We start from the raw sequence: 13751 nt of genomic DNA on the forward strand, positions 1-13751 counted from the left end.
AGACTTTATTTTTGGGGGCTCCAAAATCACTGCAGATGGTGACTGCAGCCATGAAATTAAAAGACGCTTACTCCTTTGAAGGAAAGTTATGACCAACCTAGACAGTATTAAAAAGCAGAGACATTCATTACTTTGCCACCAAAGGTCTATCTAGTCAAAGCTATGGTTTTTCCAGTAGTCATGTATGGATGTGAGAGTTGGACTGTATAGAAAGCTGAGTATCGAAGAATTGATGCTTTTGAACTGTAGTGTTGGAGAAGACTCAGAGTCCCTTGGACTGCAAGGAAATCCATCCAGTGCATCCTAAAGGAAATCAGTCCTGAGTGTTCTTTGGAAGGACTGATATTGAAGCTGAAGCTCCAATACCTTGGCCACCTGATGCGAATAACTGACTCATTTGAAAAGACCGTGATGCTGGGAAGGACTGAAGGCAGGAGGAGAAGGGGACAACAGAGGATGAGATGATTGAATGATATCACCAACTCAGTGGATATGAGTTTGGGTAAATTCCGGGAGTTGGTGATAGACAGGGAGGCCTGACGTGCTGCAGTCCATCAGGTCGCAAAGAGTAGGACACGACTGAGCAACTGAACTGAACAGAATATCAAGAAAGCTTGATATGTTATAGGTACATAAATACTAATTTTTACAATTAAATTTCTTAAAAGTAAGATTGCCTTGGCTAGTCCATTATATATAGGGAATTGAGTATAATTTTTAAAAAAATCTCCCCAGTTTTATCAAGTTCTAATGAATGTTGTCAATAGGATCTAGAACATTTCAGTTTTAATTACCAGAGAATTTATAGGAGAAATGAAAATGGATAATATATACCTGTAAAGATAATATTGACAAGCAGTTTTTGGTGAGAATAAACTCAATTTGTTCCAAATCTTTAAATTTGGTTTTCCACATGGGTGTTCCTGGATGGTTTAGTGCATCAAGAATGCTATTTTGCACTAAATAGCAATGGATATACCTTTTTCCTTTATACATTTTTTTGTTATAAAAACTGTAAAGAAAAAATAAACTCAAAAATCTAAATGAGATACTAGTTTATAGAAGACTTCCTCTAAAGGTAAGAAAAAGACTTAAAACAATAAGATATTGGGATAGCTCATTTATATTTAACTGTTAATTTCTCAGTGAGTACAAGCTTTAGGTTAAGCAACCACCTCCCCAGTTTTTACTGGGAGAAGGAACAAAGGGATAGAAATATTAAACCCAATTTTTAAATTATTCTCTAAGTTCATAGGCAAAGGCTGGTAAGTAAGCAAGAATCTACAAATTGCGTACTCACTTTTGTTAAGGAAGAAAAATGAAGAAATTATTATCACCAATACCTTTTAGAAATCCAAAGTCAGTCAACATTAATTCAGTAGTAAGTTATCCTTAACTCTGAATTACTTGACAGTGAAGATTTGGTATTGTTATTTCAGAAAAATCGTTCCTTACAATTTTATTCCTGATTTTAGATCCACAGCAGAGCTGTCATACTAAAATTTCTTTCCGTTGTACTACAAGGATAATCTCAATTTTTCTTACATACTTAAAAAAAAAAAAACCCATGTGTTTTTATTTCTGGAACTAATTTTCTAAAAATTGTTTTAGACCTGAAAAAATTTTCATGAAAGATACGTGGTGGTACATTTCCTGTCTTCCATTGGAGAGAGTACCTTTACTTTGTTGTTGTTGTTCAGTAGCCTGGTCATGTCCGACTCTTTGCCACACGTGGACTACAGCACACCAGGCCTCCCTGTCTCTCACGATCTCCTGGAGTTTGCCCAAGTTCATGTTCATTGCATTAGTGATGCTGTCCAGCCAACTCATTCTCTGACGCAGTCTTCTCCTTCTGCCCTCAATCTTTCCCAATGAGGGAAAGATTTTTCCCTTGAGGGACTTTTCCAATGAGTTGTCTGTTCATGTCAGATGGCCAAAATACTGGAGCTTCAGCTTCAGCATCATTTCTTCCAGTGAATATTCAGGGTTGATCTTCCTTAAGATTGACTGGTTTGATCTCCTTGCTGTCCAAGGGATTTCCAGGAGTCTTCTCCAGCACCACAGTTTGAAGGCATCAGTTCTTTGGCATTCTGCCTTCTTTATGGTCCAGCTCTGAGAACTTACATAACCACTGGGAAGACCATAGCCTTGATTATATGGACCTTTGTCAGCTGAGTAATGTCTCTGCTTTTCAACACATTGTCTAGGTTTGTCATTGCTTTCCTGCCAAGAAGCAATCATCTTCTGATTTGTACTCACAGATCGCCTTTACTTTGTACTCACACTTAAATGTCATTGTCATTCTTCCTTGTTACTCAGTAAGTCCTTTTCATCCGAAGGCTCAAGTCTTCAGCTAGGGAAATTTTTACCTATTTCTTTCCCCCATTCTCTTTTCTTTCTGGCATGCTTATTGGATAATTGTTGTCATGATCGCCATCCATGGAAAACCTGGCTGACACTGGATTGGACAAATAGTTTACTTTTCCTTTAGTGAAGAAAAATAAAGTTGGCATTACAGTTGGTCCTCTGCATCTGTGGGTTTCCATGTTTGCAGGTTCATTCAACCATGGTTTGAAAATATTCAGGGGAAGAAATTCCGAAAAGTTCCAAAAAGCAAAACTTCAATTTGCTGTGCCCTGGTATTTATGTAGCATTTATATTGTATTAGTTATTATATCTTGAAATGACAGACTATACAGGTAGATGTGTGTAGGTTTTGTGCAAATAATATACCATTTATATAAGATACTTGAACATCTACAGATTTTGGTATCTGTCAGGGGTTTTTAAACCCTTATTGATACCAAGGGACCACTGTACAGGACTGTTCAGTGTTGTCCCCAAGGACCTAAGCTCTTCCCTTTCTTGAGAAGATGTGGCTTTCATGCTCATTGTTGTTCAGTCACTAAGTCGTGCCCAACTCTTTGTGATCCCATGGAATACAGCACACCAGACTCCTCTGTCCTTCACTATCTCCCAGAGTTTGCTCAAATTCGTGTCTATTAAGTTGATGATGCTATCTAACCATCTCATCCTCTACTGCCTCCTTCTCTTTTTTTCTTCGGTCTTTCTGAGCATCAGGGTCTTTTCCAGTGAGTCAGCTCTTTACATCAGGTGGCCTAAGTATTGGAACTTCAGCTTTAGCATCAGTCCTTCCAATGAATATTCAGGGTTAATTTCCTTTAGGATTAACTGGTTTGATCTGCTTGTAGTCCAGGGGACTCTTCAAGCACCACAGCTAAAAGCATCAATTCTTTGACTCTCAACCTTCTTTATGGTCCATCTCTCACATCCATAACTACTGGAAAAACTTTGACTATATGGGCCTTTGTTGGGAAAGTGATGTCTCTGCTTTTCAATACCCTCTCTAGAGAAGGCAGTGGCAATCCACTCCAGTACTCTTGCCTGGAAAATCCCATGGGTGGAGGAGCCTGGTAGGCTGCAGTCCATGGGGTTGCGAAGAGTCAGACACGACTGAACGACTTCACTTTCACTTTTCACTTTAATGCATTGGAGAAGGAAATGGCAACCCACTCCAGTGTTCTTGCCTGGAGAATCCCAGGGACGAGGGAGCCTGGTGGACTGCCATCTATGGGGTCGCGCAGAGTCGGACAGAGCTGAAGCAATTTAGCAGTAGCAGCAGCAGCAGATTTGTCATAGCTTTCCTTTCAAGGAGCAAGCGTCTTTTAATTTCCTGTCTGCAGTCACTGTCCACAGTGATTTTGGAGCCCAAGATAATAAAATATCACTGCTTCCACTGTTTCCCCTTGTATTTGCCATGAAGTGATGGGACTGGATAACCATGATCTTAGTTTTTGGGATGTTGTGTTTCAAGCCAACTTCACTCTCCTCTTTCACCCTCATCAAGAAGTTCTTTACTTCCTCTTCATTTTCTGCCACTAGAGTGATATCATCTACATATCTGAGGTTGTTGATGTTACTTCTGGCAATCTTGATTCCAATTTATGATTCATCCTGCCCAACATTTCAGGTGATGTACTCTGCATCTAAGTTAAAAAGCAGGATGACAGTATACATCTTTGAGTACTCCTTTGCCAATTTGGAACCAGTCAGTTCATGCTCATTGTTACAAAGTAATTGTTGTACATCCAGGCATCTCTTAAGTATTCTAAGCAGAAAGAAGAGAGACAGACACAGACAGGACAAAGCAGCCATGTGCTGTGCTTAGTCGCTCAGTCATATCCAACTCTTTGCGATCTCATGGACTGTAGCCCACCAGGCTTCTCTGTTCATGGGGATTCTCCAGGCAAGAATACTGGAGTTCGTTGCCATGCCCTCCTCCAAGGGATCTTCCCAACCTAGGGATCATACTCCTTAAAAAAATTTTAAACTTTCTGGAAACCTTAACCAGTTCCACTATATGTCATTGGTCAGAACTAAATTTCATGGCCTCTTCACCTGTAGGAGAATCTTTGAATGTGTATATTTTAACTGGGCACATTTTCCTCTTGACCAGAGCAGGATTCTATTCTTAAGGAAAAGGGGGAGAATGAATATTGGGTAGATAATTACACATTATATTATAGATGAGTATTAGATTTCTTAGATCTTTCCTGTATTTCTCTTCCCTTGTTGTCATATATTCTGTTTTCATTTTGTTCCAGGAAATTTCAGTATTTTCCTTTTCTCATAATGGACATGCCTGAATTCTGTGTTCAGACACGTCCATTATTTTGTCTTTTTAAGAATTAAAAAAAAATGTATCTTTTTGGCTACATTGGGTCTTAGCTGTGGCACGTGAGCTGCTCTCTATTTGTGATGCGCAGGCTTAGTTGTCCTGTGGCATGTGGAATTATAGTTCCTTGACAAGGGATTGAACCTGCATCCCCTGCATTGGAAGGTGGATTCTTAACCACTGAACCATCAGGGAAGTCCCTGTTTAACTTGTCTTTTGCACTTTGTTATTAGCAGTTCATTTTGTTTTTTGATTTCTTCTTTTTCATTGAATCTTATTTTTTCATATCTTTTATTATAAAATTTAGTATTTTAATAATTTTAAATTGTATAGGTTAGTGGCATTAAATACATTCATTATCATGTGCTTAATCTTCACCATTATCCTTTTCCAGAACTCTTTTCATCTTCCAAAACTGAAATTCCATATACCTGAAACAGTAACTCCTCATTTTCCTCCCATCCCCATATCACGCCCCAGACCACCTGTGTTTTTCCTGTGCCTGTGAATTTGAATTTGACTGCTGTAGTTATCTTCTTACATGGAATCATACAATATTTGTCCTTTTGTGTCGCATAGCATAATGTCTTCAAAGTTTATCCATGTTGTAACATGTCAGAATTTCCTTCTTGAATAATATTTTATTGTATTACATACCCCATTTTGTTTATCTCTAATGCACTGATGGGCACTTGAGTTGCTTTCGCCTTCTGGGTGTTATGCAAAATGCTGCTGTGAGCATGTGTGTACACACTGCTCAGTGCCCTTCTTTCGTTTCTTTTGGACATACACCTGTGTGGGGAAACGCTGGATCATATAGTAATTGTTTAATTTTCTGAGGAAGTGTCATGGTGTTTTCACTGTTTTTCTTTACCACCAGCAATGCAAAAAGTTTCCTATTTCTCCACATCCTCAGCAACACTTGTTATTTTATGTGCTTTTCCTATTAACCATCCAGTGGGATTGAAGTGATGTCATGTTGTGATTTTAATTTGCATTTCCCTTATGATTGGTGATGTTGAACATTTTTTCATGTGTTTATTGGCCATTTGTCTATTTTTGGAGAAATGTTTGTTGAAGTTCGACCTTTTTTTCGTTGTTGAATTGTGGAAGTTCTTTTTATTCTGGATGTTAATTCCTTACCTGATACATTTTTGCAAATATTTTTTTTCTTCGATTTCATGAGTTGCCTTTCTGTTTTGTTGATAGTGTCCTTTTGATGTACATAAGTTTCTCAATTTTAAATGAAATCCAAGTTGTCTAGTTTTTATTTTGTTGCCTATATTTTTGGTGTCCTATCCAAGAAATCACTGGCAAATCCACTGTCATGAAGCTTTTCTCCTATTTGTTTGTTTTTTTCCCCCAAGCCTTTTATGGTTTTAGCTGTTATATTAGGTCTTCAATCCATTTTGAGTTAATTCTTGTAGGTGGTATAAGGGTCCACTTTCATTTTTTTGCCTCTGGCTATCCAGTTTTCCCAATTACCATTTATTGCAAGTTCTGTTTTTTCATGGCTACCATTCCTGAAAACCATTTGACCGTGAATTTATTTCCGGATATTTTATTCTGTTGGTCTGTTTGTCTCTGGTAACACAGTATCATATTTTTTGATTAATGCAGTTTTGTTAGGAAAAGTTTTGAAATCAAGAAGTGTGGTTCTTTGTTCTGTTCTAAGATTGTCTTTCTATATGGGGTTTTGAGATTGCATATGATTGGAATGGTGTTTTCTGTTTCTGCAAAAGAATGTTAATGGTATAATATTCTCTGAAGGTATCATCTGAAACATTTTAAGATATTTTTGTTTCCTAGAATACCTTTGTTCCTTATGGGTTTGTTGTTGTTGTTGTCGTCTGTTTTTAGCCTTGACCAGGGATTTAACCTGGGCCTCAGCAGTGAAAGCCCAGAATCCTAACCACTAGGCCACCAGGAAACTCCCTGTTCCTCATGTTTTATCTTGTTCCTTCTCTCTTGCTTTCTTTATTTTCCTCAAATAGCTGGTAATCCTTAATTTTCTGTTGATGCTTGTAAATGAAGGCCTTGGTTTATCAGTGTAGGTAACTTGCATGCATATCCTACACTTTAAAAAAATATTTATTTATTTATTCATTCATTCGTTTTTGACTGCGCTGGATCTTTGTTGCTGCACATAGCATGTAGCTCTTCCCAGACCAGGGATTGGCAGGTGCATTGGCAGGTGGATTCCTAACCACTGGACCACCAGGAAAATCTTCTCACACTATTTTGAAGGTCCATTTGACATCGTCTTTTTAGTGTATAATTGGAAGGAGTTTATTTTTAGTGTGTATTTGGAAGAAGCTAATGTTTGAGGTTCTGTATAATTGGAAGAAACAGACTTTAGATGTAAATTAGGTAAGCTGGGAGATGCTGTTGAAATCCATGATTGCCAAAATAAGAAAGGCGTCATTCTGAGGCAGAATGTGAAATCCTTTATAGTGTTTCTTTTTTATGAGGAACTACTTTTTTTTGTTTATTTCTTATTTCTGATGTGTGTGCCTGCTCAATCGTGTCCAGCTCTTTGTGACACTGTGGACTGTGGCCCCCTAGGCTCCTTTGTCCATGGGGTTCTCCAGTCAAGAATGCTGGAGTGGATTGCCATTGCCTCCTCCAGGAGATCTTCCTGACCCAGGGATTGAACCGAAGGCTCCAGCATCTCCTGCATTGCAATTGTGTTCTTTACCACTAGTGCCACCTGGGAACCCCTTTCATATTTCTATGATATGGAAGTTCAGAGTTCCCTTGAACATTGCTTGGTTCTGAAAAGCTTTATTTCTTTGTCAGTTGCTTTGTATACATAGGCCCAACTGTTCTACAGTAGTTGTAGAGTTATTCTGATGATCACTCTGTGGCCTACTCTTCCTTTCTATACTTTTTGTCCTATCCTGGGAGTGTCTTTGGGAAGAACAGCTACCCCTTCTATAGGAGCCACCTCATAGTCTTATTTTGAATTTTAGTTTCTTCTTTTCTGGTTACTTAATCAGAATCTGTCAGTTTGCCAGCTTGCTGGAATTCTGTAATTTCAGATTGCTAATAGCACTATTTCCTGTTTCAAACCCTGCTGATTTATTTTCCTTTTTCCTTTTACCCATGTTTATTTGCATTTCAGTAGAATTTTTGAGAACATAGTGAGATAAATGCATGTACTCAGTCTAATTTTGTTTATTTAGCACCACTTAACATGCGTACATAATGTTCTAGTTTCTTTGAATGAGACAGACAAACAAGTGTCCCAACTTTCGTAGAGCTTATACTTTGATGGGGGAGACATATTGAGCATATATGTAAATAAAAACCAGACTATAGTAATAGTAGAAGAAGCAAGTAACTTGGGCTTGGAGACTTGGAGTGACCTGTAAATTGACATCTGAAGGAAATATAGCCTGTCTCATGAACAGTGTTGGGAAGAGAACTCTAGGCAGAAGGATTAGCAAATGCAGAGCCTCAAGAGGAGGAAGGAACTTGTTTTAGAGGAAGACATGTCTGGAGAGTAGTGAACAAAATGGCTAGTGGTATGAAATGAGATGGGTGAGAGGTGAATGTCAGGTCTCATAGTGGGACTTTTAGTCTTCTGTCAGGAAATTTGACTTTATTTTAAATAAAGTGAAAAGCCTAATGAAAGATTTTAGAAAAGGAACTTATATAGTCTGGTTTTTTCTTAAAGGTAATTTTGACAGCTGTTTAGGGAATATATTTGGTTTGGATGTTGCCCACAGAAGTGGGAAAAATGAAATTGTGGATATATTTTGCACAGAGTACCTGTGGACTTTTGTGATGATGGAAGAAACAATCTGAGTCACAAATGACTAGGTTATTTGGCTTTTGTAACTGTTGGTGCTATTTACTATTATAATGAAGGTTGGAGGAGGGAAAATCAAGAGTTTTTTTGGGGGGCACTTTTGAAATGCTTGTGAGTCATACAAGTGAAGCTGTCAGGTAGGCAGTCTAGAGCTTTGGGAAGAAGTCACAGCTGAAAGTATGAATTTTAGAACCATTATAACAGCAGCACTTAATGTTTTGGGTCCATGGAGTATCTGAGTTCAGGACAGAGTCCTAGGACTTTAATATTAGAGATGGAAAAGAATCTACAGGGAGGAGAAGACTCCAAAGGAGATAAAAAAGGAATGGCTGGTATGATGGGGAGCCTGGAGAACCTGAAAAATCAACGAAATTAATTTCAAGGAAAAGAGTAGTCCTCTTGAATTTTTTATGATAATACATTTATTGGAGACTTGGAAAATACAGATCAAAGTTACATATAGTTCCATTATATTACAATTATTTTTTAAGTAGATAAATTAAGATTTTTTAGGTGGAGTTTCTGCATCAAAATCTCTCAAAAATTAATAGAACGAATAGACAGAAAAGTAGAAGGATATAGTAGACTAGCCTTATGAGCCAATTCAACATAATTAAAATTTATACAATTTTCACACAACAGCAGGGTACAAATTCTATTGACGTTCCTATAGACTATACACCAGGAGACCCTGAAACATATCCAGGGACATAAAACAAGGTGCAAAAATTTCATCATCTAAAAGTGTTGAAATCAAACAGAGTCTATTGTTCTCTTATAACTGTGGAATTGTGTTAGGAATGAATATTAAAAGATACTTGAAAATAGTCCACATATTTTCAAGTGCAGTGTGACATTAACCAAGAGAGATCTTTGTCTTACCCATTGAAAGCCTCAAGAAAGTAAAAGACTGAAAAAACACAGGGTGATTGTGGAGAATAAAGCATTTAAATGAGAGATTAATATAAAAAATACTTTAAAAAACCCATATTTATGGAAATTAAATGCCTACTTTTAAATAATGGGTGTATCTAAGAAGCCGTAACAAGAGAAATTAGAAAATATTTGTAAAGAATAAAGATGAAAAGAGAAGTTATCAGAATTCATTGCTTGTAGCTGAAACTGGTCAATCCAAGAAATACAATGTGAAATCTTGAATTAGGTATGAAAACCAATAGTGGACATGTATAAAATTTTGTGAAATTTGAACAAAATCTATACTTTAGATAATAATACTGGAATCACATGTAAACTTCTTGTTTTTTTAAACAACATCATATTTCTTTATATTTTCAGAATTGGATTAGAAGTGTCAAGCCTCATTTAAAATTGTTTTTTTTTTTTAAATCACTAAAATAATAAGCTTTCCGCCTTTAGCAGTAATACTAGATGCCATAATAAATGAAACTGTATCAAATCAATTTTTTATTTTTTTGAGAAATTCTAAGCATGCACTGTCACATCCACATCCATTTCTTGTCTTTGTATATCATTTTAAGCAAATCTCATATAATTTCAATTATAAATATTTCGTTATATGTTTCTGAAAGGTTGACCTTTAAAAGCTGAAGCACAGGGCCTTCCCTGATGGTCCAGTGGCTAGGACTCCATGTTCCCAATGGAGGGGGCCTGGGTTCAATCCCTGGTCAGAGATCTAGATCCCACATGCTACAGCTAAGACCTGGCACAGCCAAATAAATAAATAATTTTTAAAAACTTACATGCAATAAAAAAATAACACTAATTCTGTAATACCAAGTATCCAACTGGAGTTGACATTTTCAGGTTTCTCATAAATGGTTTTTAAAAACAGATTCCAAATAAGGTCCTCACATTGTATATGGGTGATATCTCTTTTGACTCTATTATTTTCTTTTTTATTCCTTGCAAATTATTTGTTAAACTAAGAACTTTCTTACAATCTGGAATAATTAAATGTTCTTGCATTATCTGGTGTATGTCTCATTTGAGACCTGGAATTAACTAATTTTCTAAGGATATGGTATTTGGAAATAACTATTAATATTTTACTTAAATTTATTTTGCTTTATAGTACCTATTAAGCATACTTAATTTATATAGCCTTTGAATTTTTTCCCTTTAGTGTTTGGGATATGAATTTTTTAATTTGTTTTGCCCCTTTACCACCATTATTTTAGGCATTTGAGGAATTTTCTTTCTTTTAAAGTCAGGTATGTATTAAATTTATTGTTTGTCTTACCCAACCTTTGAATCTGTTTGGAGTGAGAAGGATGGCTCCTTGCATTAATTAAATCACCATGTTGAGTAAAGTTCCCCTATTGGATTCTAATTGGGATAAATATGCTCTTAGAATGTCAGAAATGACCTTGTCTGTAACTAAAGTGAAACTGCTTACTTCCCTAGTGTTTTTATGTTTTCCCTAGATACTTTCTGTTTGTTTTTTTCCATAACATTAATATAGTATAGCTAAGGTCAGTTTTACTTCTGTGTATTTTATATATTTCAATCTGTGATTTGGGTAGGGGGAAAAAAGGAATGGAATATTTATTTTCCTTTTTAATACTTCACCATTTTTAGCTTAGAAACAGAGAAAAGGAAAAAGGCAGAAGGGTTGCCTTGGAATTGTGTGAATTTACAGGGGCTGAATATCAAATAGAGATACTTGTTTTCTAATATTCCTCCTACCTTACATGTTAATATGGATCTGAATTCTGTTGTTTCTTTTTTTTCTGCATGGGTTTGAAGGGCATAGATGTTATGGATGTAATTTTATAAAATATGCCAGGCAGCAAACTCTAGCACTATTTAGAAAGAAAAAGAAGAAAGCATTGTGAACATGGGCAAACAGTTCTTGCTTAAGCCCTAAAATATATCACTTTTATTCATCCATACAGAAAACAAGCATGAGGCCAAGAGGAGGCGAACAGAGAGAGTTAGGCGAGAGAAGATAAATTCTACAGTAAATAAAGATTTAGAAAACAGAAAGAGGTCTCGAAGTAACAGCCATTCAGATCATATCAGACGAGGAAGAGGAAGACCTAAAAGTGCATCTGCCAAAAAACATGAGGAAGAAAGAGGTATGAGTAAATCCAAGCAGTTTTTTTTTTCCCCCAAGTATTAAAGTTTTCTAAGATCTTAATTAGATAGTAGTGAAGAAAGTATTTGGTAGGCATTTAACTCCTGGATTTAAAATTCCAACTTATATTTTAGTTTGTAAAAGCCTTTTCTCTCAGGTAGATACTTGTTTTGTTTTTTTTTTTAATCCATAAATTTAATTCTTTTTTTTTTTCCATAAATTTAATTCTTACTGGAAAAATAAAGGCTTAAGTTAGCTAAATTCACTTTCCTATAAACTGATGATAGTAAAGTTCAGAGACAATAATTTGTGTATGACATCCTGAATAAGTCTGTTAAAATGGTTATACTTTTTTAAAAGATAAATCTAAATTCTGTTAAGATTTGTTTCAAACTATTATACTGTGAGTTTTAAAAATTTACTATTGAAAGTGTTCTTCAGTATGAATTTTCAGTGTTCTTCAGTATCCAAAAGCTAAGGTGAATTCTTCTTTGTCTAAAACATATTCATATTCTCCTTATAGATTTTCTCTTTTCTTTGGATAACTAGTATGCCTACCAATAACCATCAACCATGATGTTTTTAACCATCAACTTAAACTTCAGCTTCTTTTTCTTTGATTTTTGTTTATCTTTTAAAAAACCTTTTATTGTGGAAAATTTTTTAAATTACACAAATTAAAAAGAATAGTATAATGAACCCCCATATGCCCCTAATTTCAAGCCAGTAATTAAATGAAAAAGGTAGTTGCTTTCTATAATTCTTTTAAAGTCTCTATCAAGTAAATCAACTGCACTTTAATTAAAAATAAATAACAATGTTATTAGACATCAAAAAAACCTCTGTTAGAATAATTTCATCTTCAGTTAAATGCGTTTATAATTTTTTATGTTATTTGTGAGCTACGCTATACTTTTCAGGCATTCAGTCTTAAGTATTCAGGTATTCACCCATAAATATATTATAGACATTGAGAATTTCTTACCTGTTCACCATTTCTCCCTGTTTTGTGTATTTCTATTTGAATAAAATTACTACTGTTAGTGTAAATAACTTCATCTTTATAGCTTTTATCAAAGTTAAAGATTTCTTAATATCATATGGCTAAAGAATTAAGGTTAATAATGTCTTTAAGTATATTCTGTGAAGACTGTGCTTAGATACTCCTTAATTCCTTGGCTAATTTTACTACTTCTTCTCTTTTCTTCTATTATGCTGGTCTTCCAGAGAGTTTGAGTTTTCTTCTCAGTTTGAATGTGCTTCTTTAATAATGGGGTGACCAGAAAGTATATGCCAAAGACTATTTCAATAGGGAAACTAGGTAAAGGAAAGTCTAACAGAGAAAAAAGAGAAAAGGAAAATACTGCTTGGCCCAGAAAACAGAACATTCTTTACAGCTGAAGTAAAGAGAACATAATCCAAAGAATGGAAAAGGAATGCTTCTGGTGGTGGGTCAGAGGAGATGAGAAAATAGATAACGACAGTCTTTTCTTTGGGGAAATGAAGACTCTGTAGTTCTGGTACTCACTGTGCAGGTTTGAATCTTTTATTTTGTGTTAACTTGAAAACAGAAGCATTTATTTGGCTATACATTTTTTTCAGATATTTTTAGTTTGTTATAGAAAAGGTTTAAGAAAGTTGTTTCTAGAGTAAGATATGCTTTTACTACAAACAAGGAAGACCTCAAAGCAATTTTGGTATAATCAAATGGAATCTTTTAATGTAGGTCAGGAACAGGGGCAGTCAGCAAGCTTTTTATGTAAAGAGCCAGATAATATTTTAGGGCTATAAAGTCTCTGTCAAAGCCACTCTGCTCTGTCATTGTGTCTGGAAAGCAGCCATAGAAAATATGTAAATGAATGGGCATGGCTGTGTTCCAGTAAGACTATAAAAACAGGTTGCAGACTAGATTTTGCTCTTGGGCTGTACTTACGGTCCCTGAAGGCACACCATGTTTTCTAAATATAATACTGGTGGGAAATATGAACATTTAAAATGTCTATATATTTTAGAATAGACTTCTTTGATATACTTCTTATTGTTTGCTGCTGCTGCTGCTGCTAAGTCACTTCAGTCGTGTCCGACTCTGTGCGACCCCATAGACGGCAGCCCACCAGGCTCCTCCGTCCCTGGGATTCTCCAGGCAAGAATACTGGAGTGGGTTGTCATTTCCTTCTCCAATG

General features: G+C 35.8%; 1 protein-coding gene across 1 annotated transcript in view; it reads left to right on the forward strand.

The window, feature by feature from the left end:
* LOC104991440 (chromosome unknown open reading frame, human C16orf87) overlaps positions 1-13751 on the forward strand; it is a 103898-nt gene that overhangs the window by 82736 nt on the left and 7411 nt on the right. The window contains exon 3 of the mRNA XM_010843907.1: positions 11387-11569. Within this exon, the coding sequence (XP_010842209.1) occupies positions 11387-11569 (183 nt within the window). The remainder of the gene's footprint in view (positions 1-11386; positions 11570-13751) is intronic.

This window comes from Bison bison, unplaced genomic scaffold (genome assembly GCF_000754665.1).
Source record: "Bison bison bison isolate TAMUID 2011002044 unplaced genomic scaffold, Bison_UMD1.0 scf7180017864192, whole genome shotgun sequence".
NCBI classification, from domain to species: domain Eukaryota; kingdom Metazoa; phylum Chordata; class Mammalia; order Artiodactyla; family Bovidae; genus Bison; species Bison bison.